The sequence below is a fragment of the Gavia stellata genome, chromosome 5 (genome assembly GCF_030936135.1).
Source record: "Gavia stellata isolate bGavSte3 chromosome 5, bGavSte3.hap2, whole genome shotgun sequence".
NCBI lineage: Eukaryota > Metazoa > Chordata > Aves > Gaviiformes > Gaviidae > Gavia > Gavia stellata.
In genome coordinates, this window is record NC_082598.1 from 6777590 (window position 1) to 6795503 (window position 17914).

The 17914-nt window shown below is 45.8% G+C and overlaps 1 protein-coding gene across 2 annotated transcripts; it reads left to right on the plus strand.

Moving 5' to 3' along the window:
* Positions 1 to 2454: 2454 nt before the first annotated feature.
* On the plus strand, positions 2455 to 17196 carry CHMP3 (charged multivesicular body protein 3). 2 transcript variants are annotated; one of them, XM_059817525.1, is made up of 6 exons: positions 2455 to 2529; positions 7441 to 7501; positions 11739 to 11918; positions 14346 to 14467; positions 15569 to 15683; positions 16630 to 17196. In XM_059817525.1, exons 1-6 carry the CDS (start codon positions 2485 to 2487, stop codon positions 16761 to 16763), a joined length of 657 nt encoding a protein of 218 aa, XP_059673508.1. In that variant the 5' UTR covers positions 2455 to 2484; the 3' UTR covers positions 16764 to 17196. The 2 variants fall into 2 exon arrangements, with proteins under 2 accessions (XP_059673508.1, XP_059673509.1); XM_059817526.1 differs by having other exon boundaries at positions 11739 to 11851; positions 14378 to 14467.
* The last annotated feature ends 718 nt before the right edge of the window (positions 17197 to 17914 follow it).

The following is a 17914-nucleotide window of genomic DNA, read 5'->3' on the forward strand; positions in this document are numbered from 1 at the left end:
GCATAATAATCACCAACTCTCCTGTGGTCCAGAAAGTAATTTTTATTCCAGTTGAGGCCTGTCAGTACATGCCCTTTATCTGTCATTACAGCCACAGCAGAGCAGTGGAGAGACATAACGAGGGCAAAGAGCATTTCTGCTTCCAATTTGTGTGGCAGCGTGACACTTAGCCTATGTGCTTATCATAAGCAGCGAGGATTGAAATCCAGATTGTTTCAGGACTGTCTTGAAACTTGCACGGAACTGAGGCCTTGCCATCTCCAAAGGGGAAACAGAGGGAAACAACTGTGAAGATAAATAAGGCTGTAGTTGATGTACTGAAGTACACAAGCGAACCACTGTATCACAATCCACTGTAGCCTTTCCCTGGTACCTTGGCATTTTGCCAAACACAGCAAGCAGTAAGTTCGAGCAACGACATGTCCTTGGGGTGCTGTGTGCTTCTGCAGTGACATGTCCTCCGGGTGCTGTGTGCTTCTGCAGTGCAGCTCTGCTGCGGAAAGTTGACCTCATACAAAGCCTGGGCCCAGACAGCTCCTTGTGCACAGGTTCAGCCTTGTTTGCAAACCATTATGCACACCTGATTCAGCTGAAGACTTGCTTTAATGACCTCAGTTGCTTTACTAGTCCAATTCATTTGATGAGTGACACAAACTGCTGTTTAATTAGCAGGAAAGCCACAGAGGGCACATCCATATGAGCAGATAATTATGACCAGTAGGTAGCTGTGACTGAAGATTCGGTCCCCTCATGTCTGTTAGCCTGGGTTATATAAATTGTGATCCAGTTTCTGGCGATGCATCTGTTTCAAAATCTACGGCAGCTGGTGTAGTGTATTGGTAGTCCCAGCAGGAAAGAAAAAGCAGTTGGATGTATTTATTTTATGAAATGCTCGTGTCAGTAGCAGCAAAAGCATCCAAGTAGGATTGTTTTCTACAGAGCGCAGAATCTCAAGACAGCCCTTACCCAACGTGTTGACAGTTTAAAATCCGGAGAACAGAGCAAAGACTGTGCCTATAACAAGGTCAGCAGTTTTGCTGCTCGCTTGTTTTGCCTTGCTGGGCTGGGTTGTGCTAGTATTTGTAAAGTGTCTTGAGTTAACAAGAGATGCTTAAGTATTCTCGAAGTAGTGCTTTATTTTCTGCGTACCTGAAAGCTGGCGGCCAACTGTAAACAGAAAATGTCAAACAACTGATCTGTGGTTACTTATGTCAGTAGGTTTAATGAGGACAATTGGTGTGTTGTTCTGCTATTAAGAGAGGATGGATTTAGATCATCACTGAAGGTCTCTGCCAGTCTCACTTTCAGAAATTACTGTTTTGTTATGCTGACTTTCTCACTGCTGGTACCCAGTCCAAAATGAGAGCTGTCCTTTCCAAAGCATATTTGGATCTGTCTTCGTTCTGCATTAGGTTTTGGAAGGAAAAAAGACAAAAGTGACTTGTACATTTTTGTAACTATTATTAAAACATCTTTCTCTGGGAATTAAATAATGAGGGTAAGTATAATTGTAAGGTATTAGATTAAGCTAATAGCACCTTTTTCTTCTTAAGCTTTTGCACTCTTTCTGTGCATCGGTGATTATTTCTAGTCCTCTGTGTCTCAGCTCGTGCACCGGGGCACAAGGAGATGGAGTGACTTGCCAGAGCTCACCCCGCAGCACCCAGCAGGGTGGCTCCGAGCTGTCCATTAATTTCGGCCAGGTTACTCGCCCTTTGCTGGGGAGAGGATGGCAGAGGGTGGAGATGAGCCAGGCCTTGCTGGTGGGGCATCTCCGAAAGAACCTTGGCAGCTGACGACGAGGCAGGCAATGTCTTCTGTGCTAGCAGCCCCTTCTCTTTTGCTTTGGGTCTCCTGCGCGTCTTCCCTGGGCTGCAAGAGAAAGACGTGAAGTCTCGTTTGGGTCACCCCTTGCGTGACTAGATTTTATAAACGCTCTCACTGGGCTTCCCAGGCGGTGACACAACCTGCTCCGCCACCTGCTTTTATTGCTCTTAACAGGTACGGCCCACCATAAATTCCTGCCGCTCCAATTCACGACGCCACCGACTGGGAGAAGGTGCCTGGGCAGGATCGCCGCCTTGGCCGAACCCTGGTAACGCCTCCGCGCTCCCTTCCTCCTGCGGGCTCCGGCGGGGCTGCGTGAGGGCTCTGGGGCTGTATGGGGCCGTGTGGAACTATACGGGGCCGTGTGAAGCGCCGCGGGGCCGTGTGAAGCGCGGCTGCGCCCCCACCCCATGACCGTTGGGACCCCCCCCCGTAGGGGCGGGGCGGGGCGGGGCGGGGCGGGACTACTCGGCCACCACCAGCCCCCTCCCACACCGGCGGCGCATGGGCAGTGGCGGCGGGGCGGAGCCGTGCGCATGCGTGATAGGGAGGGGTCGGGCGGGGCCGGCCCCGCATGCGCAGTGGGAGTCACCCGCCCCTGACAGCGGGCGGGGACGGGAACCCGGAAGGGCCGGGCGGCGCGAGGCGGCTGCCGCCATGGGCCTCTTCGGGAAGACCCCCGAGAAGCCGCCCAAGGAGCTGGTGAGGCCCTGGTGGCGGACGTGGCGGTGCTGCCTCTAAGCGGAGGCCGGGAGGCGGCGGGGGCGTGTGCTCGGGAGCGGCGGCCTAGGTGCAAGGCGTTGCCGTGGTGCCGGGTGGAGGCTGCGGAGGGGCCGGGGCCGGCCTGGGCGAGGCACCGCGGCGCCGGGAGCCTCACCTGACAGCACCCGGCCCGGGACTGAGGGGCAGCGGCGAGCCCGCGCCCCCGCGGCCGGGGGGAGGAGGGTTTGGAGTGGGCGGGGTGCCCCGGTGAGCTCTGTCCCGGGGTGTCGCTGGAGCGGCCCAACCCCAGCAGCAGGTGAGGAGCCCTCAGGCTGAGGGGCACCCGCGCTCGGTTACTTCACTTCTCAAATGCAGCAGGTTTTTAACGCGCTCAGTCCGCTGTCAGAGCGCTCCTGCACCCCGGGGGTGCGCAGAGACTTGGCGGGGAGGGGGCTTCTCGGGGCCACAGAAGCAGTAGCCAAAGGAGCGATGCGTTGGGGAGGCTTCATCAGCGGCACCTGGATTTTTAGCTTGGTGTTAGCTGTCTTCCATAGCTTCTAGCTCTCTAGCTTTGTTAGGGGCTTCTAGCTCCTCTTGCAAAAACACCCTTAAAAATATGAATAGCGGAAATATTGGGGCTTGGGTGCTTTTTTTGAGTCTGCAGGCAAACTGTGTAAGCTTTGCTTCTACACACAGATTTCTAATATCACAGTGAAATGAAATAATCAAGATACTGATGGATTTCACTGTTGCCTTTCATAAATCATTACTAATCTGGTAATAAATCTGCTGTTTGGTGGGGGAAAGATCAAATACATTCCAGGTTCTAAAAAAGCAACAGGGAGAAGGTGACAGATACTGAAGTTGAAGGCTTAGGAGAGCTGCAGTGTCACAGATATTCCCTGCCACTTTGTAGCAGCCAGGTCCCAGGGGAGCAGGCTGTAGTCATTGCTTGTTGGGTGATAGTGTTAGATAAGGAATGTGCTTTTGATAGTGTACTTTCCCTTCCTCCTCCACCTTTGTCGGAGCACCATGCAGGCTGGTTATAGTTTCTTCCATTCATGAGCATTGTTGGAAGATGCCACAGAGAACTGGGGTTTGGAGACTGCTGCTCTCGATGGTGGGATAAAGCAACAGACAACTGTTTAACCCACACGATGTGGTTATACTGCACTGATAAGTTCTTTGTTTCATGTCTGATGACTGCTCTTTTGCCTTCCATAACTGACAAGCTTCTTGCTTTTTCCAGTAACACAGCGTGTCAGTGGGTCATTTTGAAGCTGTTTGCAGAACAGTCTGCAAAAGCAGTAGAAAACTGGCGTGTCTGACCCATAGGGAGAAGTGACTTGGGTCGTCTTCTGCCCTGCAGGGAGTTGGACTTGATGATCCTTGTGGGTCCCTTCCAACTTGAGCTATTCGATGATCTTGCCATCTTGAGCATGCTCTTGGGTTGCAGGCTGACATGATGACTTCACAGGCTGTAACAACAATATTGAGAAACCCATTAACAGTAAGAAACTTCTTTCCTCTTGTATCTAACTGCGCAGCTTTAGAAGGAAGAAGTAGTTATTTCTGCTTACTAGATGGTGGGGGAAAAAGCATCACTTACCTTGTGTCTGCCAGCAGCTGTACGCAAGATACTGTCCCTGAGTAGGGCTAGAGAGAGCAATCCAAGCACCGCAGGAGGTGGCTGATGATAGGAAGAGGTTGAGATTTTTGTCATGGCAAGTGAGTCACCCTGGGTTTGTTTGTATGCTTGCCATCTGTCGATGGGAGCAGGTTTATTTATGAATGATACAAGGCAAACATCTTCAGTCCTTGTGAGGAGCTGGTGATGCATTTCAGCTTGACTAAAGCTGGGGGTCTACTATACAGTTTATGTCACGTCCGGATTGTTTGAGCTATAAAGGTGGTTTTCCTCCAGTGTAGTCTGAATGGTTTATTTCAGCTTAGTGTTTTGTTGGCTTAGTCTTCAGTGTGATGCAGTGCTGTGAGAGTGATTTTGTTTTATTTTTATGTCAGAACTGGAAGCAGAATAGCTTCATCAGCATGGAGTTGTGCTTGGGATAATTAGCCTTGATGAGTTGGCCAAAGTGCTTAAATTCCCAGCATTACTACCTCTGCATCGTGTTGTGCCGTGGTTTGTAGCCGTATCCCTGGTGTCCTGTGTGAGATCGGCAATACAACTTCTTTTCCGCTCAACAAATTGCAGTGTCTGATGTAACTAGAAGTGTGCAGTAGTCTGGATGAGAGTCAGTGGGATTTCCTCCTCCTCTTCTACGCAAAATTGGTGATGAGAGTCGGGAAGACCAGGGAATGCAGAAGCACCCAGCTCTGTCTTTATGAGGACAGTCGTGTGAAGCAGCTTATTCCTGGGCAGTATTAGGGATGAGCTATCAGGGAGTTTTCTGCTGTCAGAGTTAGCAAGGATTGATGGCAACATACGGCCAGTCATGCTTTAATAGTGTCTTTGTGCTGCGTTGTGCATCACAGAGATGGAATCTGTGAATCCTGCTGTAGTTCATTTGACAGTTGCCAATTGTGCTTGTACATGAAGGCTTAGTGTTGGTTTGTCCTAGAATACAACTTGTAGAGCAAATTTCTAGAAGATGTAACATTTGAGGCATGACAGTTAGCCAGCCAGAGTTCAATCATGCTTTACCTCAATCTCTTCCCCCTCTTCTCTCCCTTTACTGTGGGCATACTCAAAAGAGGGACCTTCTTACCCTCTTATCAGGGTGAGGAATGAATCTACATGAAATTTTTCTGACCTATCCTGAACAGCAGGAGGGGAGGCTGCAGTCGGTCTGGCAAGTTTGTGGGTTTTTTCTGTAATAAAACAGGATTCAACTAAAAGGTACAGGAGCTTTCTGAACCCCCTTCAAAACTTCTGCACACCCATAACGTGTATGCACAGAGCTCTGCAGGGCTTTTGGGTTTGAGTTTTTTTCACAGCAGACTTTGTGCTTAGGCAACTCAGATGGTGGTTGTTGTCTGTAGTCAAAACATGGTCTTGTTCATCGTAACTGAGAGCGTTTCTTTTGAGAATCTGTCTTGCTCTGCTGGGCTTGTGCACTGAAGAGTGCTGTTTTTACAGTTCTGTTATAAGGCTTATTCAGGTAGACGAAGCTTTTTATTTGAATAAAAAAACCACATAAAAATCAGGGTGATTTTCATATGAAACTATTCATACAGCCAACTAGACTTCTTGAGTGGCCTGCGCACTGACATGTACAGTGTGCAAGGGGATCCATGAACTAGAGGTCATCTTAGGGTGGTTTTTTAGATACTGCGCAAAATCTGTGCTGCTAATAGTAAAAGTAGCATAAGAGCTCCGCAAGTATTTGGCACTCTGTTCATACGCTAGTATTATCTCCTGATTCTTAATTCTGGTGTTGTACAGCCCCTCTCTGCTTCTCTATTTGCCACAAGTGCTTCCATTTCTCAGCTGGATGTCTAGCAGCTGCTGCCTGTCTGATGTCTCCGTTTCTCCAGGGAGGTGGTGGGGGCAAGTGGTGCTCCCCACCTCCTTCAGTGCCCTGTGTTGGGGGAGCCAGGAGTGCTGGAACAGAGAGATCTTGGCAGGTCCCAGGTGGGAAGCTGTAGAGGGTGTGGCTGTGTTTGAACCCCCGCAAAGGGAGGGGAAGGGAAGCTGGAGGGCAGAGCTGCCGTGTAGAGGGACCTGAGCAAGCGGGAGGAACGGGCCAGCAGGAACCTCATGATACTGAGCAACGCAAGGTTGTGCGTGTGGGACGACCGTCCCTACACGTGGGGACGGTTGTGCGTGTGGGACGACCGTCCCTACACGTGGGGACGGTTGTGCGTGTGGGACGACCGTCCCTACACGTGGGGACGTGCAGCCTGGGGCTGGCTGGGCAGCAGCTCTGCAGGAAAGGACTTGGGCTTCCCTTGGATAATAAATATGAGTTAGCAGTGCGCTTTTGCAGCGATGAGGGCAAACTGGGCTGCGTTAGCAAGCTGTAATCATTATGTTGAGGTAAATGGTTGTTCAATTACTCTGCTACATTTAGCATTAACGAGGCCACATCTGCAAAACAGTGTCCCAGTTTGGGCACCCAGTGCGAGAAGGGTATCAACAAACTGGGGACCGTGTGGCAGAGGACCACCAAGATGGTGGAGGACTGGAGCCCATGACACAGGAGGAGAAGCTGAGGGAAGTGGGCTCGTTTTAACTTGGAGGAGAGAAGGCGAAGGGGCAAGGGTCTAAAGCTTTTCACTGCCTCTAATGGGGTTGTAGTGAAGACAGAGCCAGGTACTTTTCAGGTGTGCCCAGTGACAGGAAAGGGGCTACAGCCACAGGTGGCCACAGGAGAATTTTGCATTGGATATGAGGAAAGTTCTTTACCACTGGAGTGGTTAAGTGCTGAAACAGAAGCCCAGAGCAGCTGTGGAGTGTCTGCCCTCGGACAGTGTCAAAACTCAATGGACGAGACCCTGAGCAACCCATCTGAACTTGGTCCTGCTTTGAGCAGGAGATTGGCTTGGAGACCTTCTGGCATTCCTTCTGACTGAAATGAGAAGTGGCAGTCTTGGTGCTGTCATCCGGTACCGAAGTTTCTACCTTATGTTGAAATCCCCTGCGGGAAGTTCTCTCTGCACAGTGACATTGCTGTGACATGGGAAGTTAGCCAAGGAGCGAGCGGTTCTGATTCACAAATCGCATCCTCCTTAACTTCTGGTCTGAATGTTAAGAGGAGTGCAATAATTGGTGGTATCTTTGTCATGTTGGATTTTTTATTTGAATAATGAAATATTTAAACATGACTCATAACTTAAAGCTTGTGCATTTTGAAGTGCTTCTTTTGATATTAAATGGTTAAGTCACATGAAAGTATAAAAGCATAGTTTTCAAGTTGGAATTTCAAGTAACTGTCACTTTCTCTTTTTAAGGTCAATGAATGGTCCTTGAAGATAAGGAAAGAAATGAGAGTGATTGATAGACAGATCAGAGGTTTGTACTTATGTCCCATTTTTTGTTTTTCCTTTTTCTGTCTGCCTTCAAGATTTTTTTTGCTTTAATTGGGGCAGGCTGTGAAACCTAATAACCTGGAGTACTCTATTGCGTTTGCAGTAAAGGAACATGAATGCGATCCTGGGGCTGGACTGAGTCTGTGTTACAAAATGACGTTGCTGTGAAGTTCTTCAAGTAAAATTTTCAAAAGAACCTGAATATTGTGCACTTCCAGTAAGATATAATGCTCTTAAATCCCCCTTGGTAAGATGAATTAGATGTATTATCCAGAACTTCACCCACATTGATTTAATGAATAGTATCTGTGTGGTATGTTATTCCAAATGTAGAAAGTTCCATGGGTGTGTACTGGCATGAAGTACACATGCTAAACAAAAGTAGCTTGCTGTCAGCTTGGAAAAATTGCAAACAGGAGAGAGGAAAAAAAAATACTTGTCTCAGTGGGAGTTTTGCTATTAAATTATGGGCGTTACACTTTTGAAGAGGCCTTGAAAAGCAGAGGAGTTGCTTATTATTATACTGCCGCTAGGTTGTTTTCTTGTTTTCTCTTCTGACAGCATTCCCAGAATCTGAAAACAGGTTTGGGGCTAGATTCTATTTTGCCCTTTTTGTCTTCTACCCTGCCCTGAGCATTGGTCCGTGGGGTGTGCTGGTAAAGAATATTTTGTGTCAGCATCTGGTTATTAGGTACATGCCTGTTTCGAGTGACTCAGGGAGTACGTTCTCCCTTCCCCCTTTCCTCCCCAGCCCCACACTTCTGGAGTAAACTGGCAGGGCTCATATATTCTTCCACCTGTAGATTTGTACAAGTTGGTTGGAGAGAGATGCTCGTGCAGTACGAAGTCTGTCTTTGTCCTCATCTGTAAAATGAGGACAGGGTTTATGCCTCTTCCAGGAAGACAGATGTACAGCGATGTTCATTATGCTTGTGATTTGTTTTGCATTCTCCAAGGCACTCTGTGCCCTGTATTGGGGACAGAGCAACTGAAACGTGGGTGATCTTGTTATCGAAGTATGTTTTGGAGGTCGCATCTTCCATGGGAGCAAACTACCCACGTGTTCAGTATTGATGGTTTCTTGACATTTTGGTTTTCTCTCAACTTTATGCACGCCATAATACTTCTAATGGCCTATATAGATACTGGGTTATGTGGTAATCTGATATTTTGATGTGGATGTAAATGTAATTATTGTAACACCTCTAAACATGTCTGTATATGTATTTCAGAATGTTACATTCAAAGAAATACAGTTCAGCACGTAAGAGCTTAGACTAACCACCAACCATCTGCTACTCTGATAACTGCCATTAAAATAAAGTACAGACTATCTTTGTAATGCCCATATTGTGCTAGGATTTCACGTCTTACCAAGTGTCATCTGTGGAAGTATGTGGTTCTGCTGGACACTTACCAGGCTAGCAGGCTGCTGCAAGATGACAGCCACATGCCACTAAAGGTTTTCTCAAAAATTACCCGCTGGATTCTGCCCTGCTTTATCATTTCAATTGGGATTTACACAGGAAATCGCCGCAATCTTTGATTAAGGATGCTGAGCTGCAACCTGTCTTAGTTTCCCTGGGAAGGCTATGCTAGATGTGTTTTGATACAGCAACACTCATATCCACTTGGGATGAACTGAGTGGGCTTGGATCACTCGAACACTTGGCTTGCCCAGTCAGCGCAGTTACTAATATAGCAACACGCTGTTTCGATCCATCTGTTGTGCTCTTGCTGTTGCCGTGGTCTTTGTTTGGTGTAGGTTGCTTTTGAGGGTGTGGAAGGTTCGAAGTGATGAAAGGTGTCCTTGTCACTTCAGAATTGAATTTTTTGAGTTAATATAGTTGGAGTACTATGGTAACTTTGTGCTTTACTGACCTTGCAAGTCCCTCTCGCAGGCCCTTTGGACTGGGCTTTGTGCCTCTGTTGTGCTTGGTAGTGCTGCAAAGGGACTGGTGTAGTGACTTTGGCTCACTAGCGGTGCATAGCTGGCGTTGACCTTCAAAGATGGAGTTGACTGTTCTTGCATATTTGTGCCACTAATCTCGCATTCAGCAGTTTGTCATGCAAGTGAAAGCATTCACTCAAGTACGGGGCCCCACTACCCTAGTTTGGATGTAGTAACACAATACTTGTGGTTGTTTTTAGCCTGACAGAGTGAATGTCGTAATTCTTCAGTACTGCTGGAGTAGTCCTAGTGCTTTCTGTTTTTTGCTGGAGCACTTCATCCGTTTATTACCTGTTCTGATATGCTGGGTCTCGGCTCACTCCCGTGTCTGACATAAAATGTCTTCAAGCTTGTGACATTTCTGCATATAATAGTGGGGAAGCAGCAAGGAGTATGTTTTTCTGGTTACGATCTTACAGATTTCTGCCAGTCCTTTAGGATAAAGATGCCATTGAATGATACTGAGAGAATGACTCATCTTGAGTACAGGGTCCATTAACTCCCACGTGAGAAGCTGTGTTGAAGTCTCCAAGTTGGCCTGTGCCAAAAAGTGTGCATTGATGCCTTTGTTTTATAAAAGGGCAACTTCTGATTCTTGCCTGTGTGTAACTTCTCTCTGGTATAAATGAAGAAGGCTCAAACAAAACCAAATTTGAACAAAGCCTTTGCTAGAAAAAATTGTTCTTGTGGTCATTTCCTTCAGCTCTTTGCAGGAAGGTGAGCCTAACCCTTACAATCTGAATTTTTTATTTACTTTAGGATATTTTTTTTAACAGGCTGACTTAGAGCCACATTTCATCAGTGGCTAATTTATTGCTGAGTCTGGAAAAGGAAAGGGGTTGATACAGCCCCTGCTTGTTCCTATGTTTCTTACTCCGAGCTTTTTGAGGTACCTGGCTTCTCCTGTACACAGCCAGCATTATCTGGCAAGGCAGACATGTGAACAGTTACCCCAGATTTGCTAGAGAAACCTACGTTATTTAAGAAAGCCTATTTAGTGTATAGTATTTCAAATCCAGCTATTTGGTGCTCGTTTTGTACAGGCTCAGTTCAGTATTCCTGCTCCAGCATGCTCTTATAAAAAGCTCTTGAATGAAGCTGGATTCAGGAGACTTTGAACAGGCTGTTTTAAGTTACATCTAACGATTTAGCAGCATACTAGTCTTCACTGATAAATTATCCATAGCTTTGGCGCCAGCCAGCTTATAATTTGAGTGTGCCAGTTTATACAAACACCTAATGCATGTGTGTTGAATTATGAGCAGTATAAACTCAAGACCTTAACTCCTTAAGTACAAGTATAGACTTGGCTGGGTATCCAGTTGAGGCTCAATGAGTTGTGCCTGATGGGGGGAATAATTAAGTCTATCTGCAAGGATGAAGGCTTCTTTTTGACAGTAATTAATAAATCTGTGGTTCTAAGTAACTCTTAAAAGTTGTGGACATACCGTTACAAATACACTATGTAAGTGCTTAAGCTGGTTTTTTTTTTTTTTAAGGTAGTGTATATTCAAAACGTTCTAGCCTCTGTGAGATCAGCCTTCTACAATCCTTCTGAATGTATTTTTTTCAGAAAAACACATATCAGGGATTTAGAAACAGTGAGGACAATTTTGTCTACAACAGCCCTCAAATTCACTTGAAGGTGGGCATATGGGTTAAGCTTTGAATGTGGTCTGACAGGTAAGTATATTTGCTAGTGAAAAGCCTGTCTGTCTTCTGAGGCAACTAGTTTTAAACTCCTTGTGACAACTTTTGTTCCTTCCTGGTGAAGTGGGGCTAGCTGGTGATGAACATGTAAGAGGCAATCTTGTAAACAGCAAATCAGTACAGTAATCTTAAACTGTGTGTATATATTTATATATCTATATCAGGCCAATTTAATAGTCAGGAAGTTATTCTGAAGTTGTAAGTCAGGTAGTCGTCGCAGCGTGCTTTGTTCTTACTGGACCTTCTTTGCTTCTTGAGAATTCATCTTGGTCAGCTCAGTTTCATGCAGTGATATTCCTGGACGGTTCTTTACAGTACTCTTAACTGCAAAGGAAATTAGAGCTGGATGTTTAGTAATAAGAATTTTCCTACTAATATTTAATTGAATTAATCAGCTAACGTATAAATCAGCTTAGAACAGGGTCTTTGAGTAACAGAGGGGATCTGAAATCAAGCAGAAACAATTCTTTGCACTGAAAATACACCCCAACAAATGACTGGTTTCTCTTCCAAATCCTTAGCAGTTTGTTGCTATTTGCTGTGTTTTTCTGTACACCAGATATCCAGAGAGAAGAGGAGAAGGTGAAGCGGTCAATAAAGGATGCTGCCAAAAAGGGTCAGAAAGATGTGTGTGTGATCTTGGCGAAGGAACTGATCCGCTCTCGAAAGGCTGTAAGCAAACTCTATGCATCCAAAGCTCACATGAACTCTGTTCTCATGGGGATGAAGAACCAGCTTGGTAAGAACTTCTTCTGAGCCCAAGTACAATGACTCTTCTAGCTTTAGAGGTGAGGTCTGAGTTTCCGTTTTCAGAACCAAGGCCAAATGCAGGCAGAGCTTGGATTTGTAAGCAGTGGTACTCTTTGTGAAAGGCAGCCGATTCCAGTGGGCTTCAGGACCCCAGGGAAATACCTCCCGTAGCAGGCCCAGAGGTGTGCGGCTGCTGCAGTTCCATATCCCCACATCCAGCCAGGCTGAGCACCTATTCCCAGTAGGCACATGCACTCACACATGCTCACAGCAGTCCATTTACCAGCACGCGTGTGAACACATGCAGCTTTCACACAAATGTGAACAGCACTGACAGCTCAATCCTGGTCTTCCTCTTCAGCTGATTAGGACTGAGGTCCACTAGTAGAATATATATATATATGCACAATATATGTGTTGTTCCAGTAGCTGCTCTCAGACACTCGGTCTAAGCTGGCCACCAATCCGGTAACTGGCTCCAGATCTCCTCCTCTGCCTGAGCTGCTGGTACCTGGACTTGTAGGCCCCTAAAGTTTGTGTCTTCCCTGGTCCATCTTGATACCTCCCTTTCTCCAGCTTTGTCCTTCCCCTAAACGTCCAGTAAAAAGTTTCTGATGTTCAGTCACATTCCGGCAATCCCCTTAAAAGATTCCATAATAAGTTTTTCTCGGTTCAAAAAATTTTTGCCTCGCATCCCATGCTGAGTCTTGTATCCCTATAGGCAATAACCCCCTTCAGTCTGCAGGATGTTATGTAGACTCTTTCCCCACTGTCCTGTCTGGATCAGTATTTCGAAGAGATCAAATTCTCTTCCAGTAACTGAGGGCACATTTTTAGTGTGCATTCCTAAACAGTTTGAATGTATGCCTAATATCCCTGTATCCTTGTGGAGCCTGTTGCTGTTACTGATTTTGACAGGATCTGTAATGTGAGGTTTATTTCCTTCAGTAGAATTCCCTTCATCTTGTAAATTACTGTTTCTCTAGCAAGGACACTTACTAAGTCCTAAATGGAGTTGGGGGGTAGTGTTTGGTTTCCTTGATGTGGATTAATTGATTTGCCCTGAGCCTTAATACCTAGCTCTCTGTAAACCCTACTGTGCTCCCCCAGTACCAGCATATTTCCCTCATTCCTTACCCACATCAGAAATCTGTTGTAATAGATTTCCTGCGGTGTTTTTCATACCTTACAGCGTTTTAGCCTATAACAAGAGCAGAGCAGAAAGCATTAAAGACAGGGAAAGACTTGGTGGATGTTAACATGCTACTGAAATGTCCAAGTATTTCCCCCCAGCCCAGCATTATCCAAGCTAGTTGCTAGTAGATTTTAACACTAGATGAGTGATAAATCAGGAGTTGCAATGTGAACCTTACATGTGATCTTACGCTACGTCGAATGTGGCTCCCCATGTACCTCATTCAGAAAAGGGAAGCAGGGGCCATCCTTGCAGCTTGCGGTGTCCTTTAACAGGAAAAACTCCTTATTACCGCTACCAGCGGGAATGTTCTGATACACTGACCCAGGCAATAGGAAGGAATCTAGAATTCAGTCTGGGGTTTGTATTAACTTGCTTCATTTTGGGAAATGACCGCTAAAGGCAAGGTTTCTGTTAGTTTGTTAACATTACAAATGTAATGTTCTTTAAAAAATGAAGTATTAAAATGAAAAATAATATATGCTGTACCTTCATTTTGCTTCATTAAGGAGTGACCGTTTTATATGCAGACAGGTAAGTTCTCCATGACTAGGAACCTGCGAGGCTGGATGGCACAATTCAAGAACCTCAGAGTACTCTTAATTATTGCATTTTGGTCTTGGTATATCAACGTATGTGAGAAGAGCTTTTAAGCTATATTATGAGAGTAGCCTCTGGAAAGAGTATTGTTAAATTCAGTTTGAACTACACTTATTTCCAGCTTATCTGCTTCAGTATTAATTTTCTAGCTTACTGTTTGCTGTGAAACTGTTGCACTAGAACTTCTGCCAGAGTTAGTTTCCACTACCCAGTATCGGGCAGAAGGTCACTAGTTTGGTCACCAGTCAGGCGTGGAGCTGGACTGTAGCTCCGCTGGTGAAACCCTCAGCCAGACCTCTGGCTGCTGAGGGACACAGGCAGGTGCTCCTCAGGGATCTCTCTTTTATGAAAGTGGGTTGAAATCTCTCTGCAGGCGATCTGGGTTGCTCCAGCAAATCATACGGGACTGGTATCTTTGCTAGAAACTTACTTTTTCTGATGTTGGTAGGAGTTGAGCTTTTCCAGGAAGGTAGATAAGAATGAAGAAGCAGGATGCCCATTTCTTTTTCTAATTAAATTGCCTAAATGCAAACAAATTTCTATCCATGTAGGGAGGATATAATTTCTCTGCTTTCGGTGGTGCAATGATCGTTCAAGCTTTTCTATGCCTCTCCTTCACAGCTGTCCTGAGAGTAGCAGGTTCATTGCAGAAGAGCACAGAAGTTATGAAAGCTATGCAAAATCTAGTAAAAATCCCTGAAATCCAAGCAACGATGAGGGAGTTGTCCAAAGAGATGATGAAGGTAAGATCTAGAACATAAATAAGACTTGGGTGAACAAGAGGTGGTCATTAGTGGGCTGTGCAACTGCCTAGGTGGCCCCTTTGTCGGGGGCTTGTGTGAGCTCTAGCAAACAGAAGTTAAAGTACCACATTAATAGCTGGGGACTTTCTAGCAAGTTACTGTATGTGGGGAAAACGCAGACTCGGTGATATCTGCAACACGTTTGGTGTAAAGCTTGAAGCCAAAAAAAGCTGCTCAGGTTGAGGATGTGTTGAGTCACTGCTGCTCAGGTTGAGTCACTGTGCCCAGTGACTGCCCGTATCCCCAAGCTTCTGTCTGTTCTGGGGGAGACTGAAATTTCCTGCTTTCAGGGATGAAAATGTTCGTTAAGAAAGACCCACCACACCATTGTGGAGTGGGAAGCTGAAAGTTAGCTAGTCCGATACGGGGTTTAAAACATTTAAGCTTAGTGTCTCCGTCTGATGACAGTGCTCTGATTTTTAAAGTATACTACTTCTCTATCATGGTTATTTTCTTTTCAACTACCAAAGTTGTTTTGGTTTTTGTCTCCCTCTTAACCATAGCCTGTTTAGTTCGAATCAGCTTATTTCTTAATATTATTTTACCATTGTGCACCAGAACAATTTGGCCATACCTAGATTGTAGGCCCTGCAGAGGAACGTTTTCAAACGCAGATAGAAAATGGGAACCTATGTCAAACACTAATTTTAAGCACGTTATACACAATTTATGCTTCATGACTGAAGTTTGCAGTTGTATTTCACATGCTTGGAGCAAGCTGGGTTGTTGGTGTTTAGACATGCAACAACAAGGAATAATAGCTTGAGGGTTTCTAAGTGAGAACACGTGTGTTTAATCCTCAGTTTTATTACAGCTTTTCCTGTGCGCCGGTTGTATGGATACGTGCTTACGCTGTAGGCAAGCCTGTTGGCCAACCCTCATGCAACAGGACAGCCTTGATCCGGAAAGCTTGAGGATCAAGCTTTGTTAAGCAGTTTTTAAATGCCTGGATAGGCGTAACCTGATCTTGAAAGTAGAAGTGTGTCCTCTTGCTCTGCTGTTTCCAAGGGCATCACGTGCTGCCTTTTCGTTTTCTACTAGGCTGGTATTATAGAGGAAATGCTGGAGGACACCTTTGAAAGCCTGGAGGATCAGGAGGAAATGGAAGAGGAAGCAGAGATGGAAATTGACAAAATCCTTTTTGAAATCACAGCCGGTGAGTTTGTGTGTGTTTGCCGAGAGTGGAGCTGTGCCCCACTCTGTTTGATAACACGCAGCAATTTAAACCTTCATCTATTCTGACTTGCCTGTGCCCTCCCAGTGGCTTCTTTGCCTTTGCAAAGGCAGAGTGCTCTGACAAACTGGTTTCTCAGGGAGTGCTGGCTGAGAAGGCCAGTGGGGTTTGGTAAAGCGTGAGTAATACTATCAGCTGACGTTGCTGCAGTGCTCTACTTGAGGCTTTAACGGATCAGTGTTTGTACAGTGGATCCTCTTAACAAGGTGAAATTTATATGATTGATTAAATATACTATTATTAATGAAGCCAGGAAATAAACTCAGCTGCGTTGAGTCTTAGGCTATGTTGTGATTCCTGGCTGTAAAATGTCGTTAGGCGTTTTTTTTGTTTGTTTTCTTTTTCCCCCACCAAAACCCAACCCAAACCCCCAACTTCTGCCTTACAGCTCATGAAGTAATGATCTACTGTTTTAGTTATTTGACTTAGTGCTTAGAATGCTTCTTACCTGAACTTCTTGTGACGTGGTATGACAGATATAAGTACCGGAGCTGTGTTCAGCTGGAACACAGAAAGCGCAGTTCCCCAGCTCCTGCCTGCTGTTACCTTGTGCCTGCCGCTGGCTTGTTGCCCTCTCTTGTTTTGCTTTTTTCCATCCCGTTTCCCGGTGGGGAGCAGCTCCCTTCCTGCCGGGTGGGCAGTGGGAGTGACAAGCAGCACTGCTGGGGGGAGCTGCTCCTCCAGAGGGGCTGGCAGGTCAGGGCTGCTGCATCAGCCAACGGCCCAGGGCTGAGCGAGTCAAACAGCTCTTCTGTGGGACCTCTGCCAGAAGTGTTGGGTTGAATTATTTTAAATATCTCTACCTGAAAGCTGCTCATTATTAAATGAAGACCTAATGCATGCTAACGGGCCTGTTTGTTGTTTGCAGGGGCCTTGGGTAAAGCGCCTAGTAAAGTCACAGATGCTCTTCCAGAGCCTGAACCTATGGGAGCGGCCGCTGCTGTTGACGAGGAGGAAGACATTGAAGCAATGCAGTCGCGATTAGCCACCCTCCGTAGCTAAGGATGAAACGGATGTGTACAGTTGGCCTTTTTTTTTTTTGCAATGGGATATTCTGTCCTACCTTCAAAATGCAAAACTTAATATGTGAGAATACTTTATGTAATATATATATTTTTTTTTCTTCCTGGGGAGTGTATTCTCCAAGAAACTACTGTAATATACTTCTTCTGGGGGAGTGCAGTCTGTAGAGATCATCTTACCCTTTTCTGTTCAGCCCCTCTTCCCTGTGAGAGGCTGTGGTGAAATGGCAATGGTGGTGTAATGTTATGTGTTTTTAGATATAAAGTCCTGAAATACATCCTTAGCTTCAAGTAGCATCTTTCCCTAAAAGGCACTTTGGTTTAATCTGCTACCAGAAACCTTCAGTGGTGTAAGAAAGATCTTTTGTTTTTCTGAATCACTACAAATTTTATTAAAGCTGCTTTTAACAGTTGCTCCTGTGCATCAGTTTAGTTCGCATCACTTCAAACTCTTTTCACAAACAATATCCACCTCTAACAGCTCCCTTATGGTTTTTATAGCACCTTTTTTTTAGTGCATTTAGGGCCTTCAGCAGCGCTACAGGCAAGTGGTCACTAGACAGAGCCCTTCATCTGGTATTAGTCACTGAAGTACTGCACCCCAAGGGAGGTTCACTTCAGATATCCTAACATTTTCTTAATCGTTCCAGGTACTATCACTTCTCTATCCCACAAGTGGTGAAAAGCCATCTGTTGCTTAAAGGGCACATTCTTAGGGTTGAGGGAATCCAAAACATGAGGAGAGGTGTGTCTTCTCTCAAGTTAAAACTTCAGGCAAAACTGATGTGACTCACAAAGGGCCCTTTGCAAATCAAGTGCCCACTGTGTCTCTCGCCTGAACCACAAGATGTCCCAAGAGCCTCGCAGGCAAAGGAAAGAGTTTCTAATTTTAAGAAAACTAAGTCTATAAATAATTGTATTCCAACAGCAAGGGTAGAAGATGACACCTGCATGGTGTCCAACAACTTCCAGTTGCAGCCATAAGCAGCAAGGAGGGGCCAAGCACTGTTCAGCTGCTGGCAGGGTGGCACCTGCGGGCTTGTGCACAGCAGGCAAAGCAACCCCAACGCCTGGGGGTTGTGCGCTCCTTTGGAGAACCGTACTGCTCAAGGCTTCCGGTTCCACCTCCAC

Excerpts from the sequence above, each read along its gene's own strand:
- CHMP3 (XM_059817525.1), top strand. The coding sequence starts at position 2,485 with ATGGGCCTCTTCGGGAAGACCCCCGAGAAGCCGCCCAAGGAGCTG. Across the intron at positions 2,530-7,440 it reads AGAAGCCGCCCAAGGAGCTG|GTCAATGAATGGTCCTTGAA; the intron begins GTGAGGCCCTGG and ends TCTCTTTTTAAG. Across the intron at positions 7,502-11,738 it reads GATTGATAGACAGATCAGAG|ATATCCAGAGAGAAGAGGAG; the intron begins GTTTGTACTTAT and ends TCTGTACACCAG.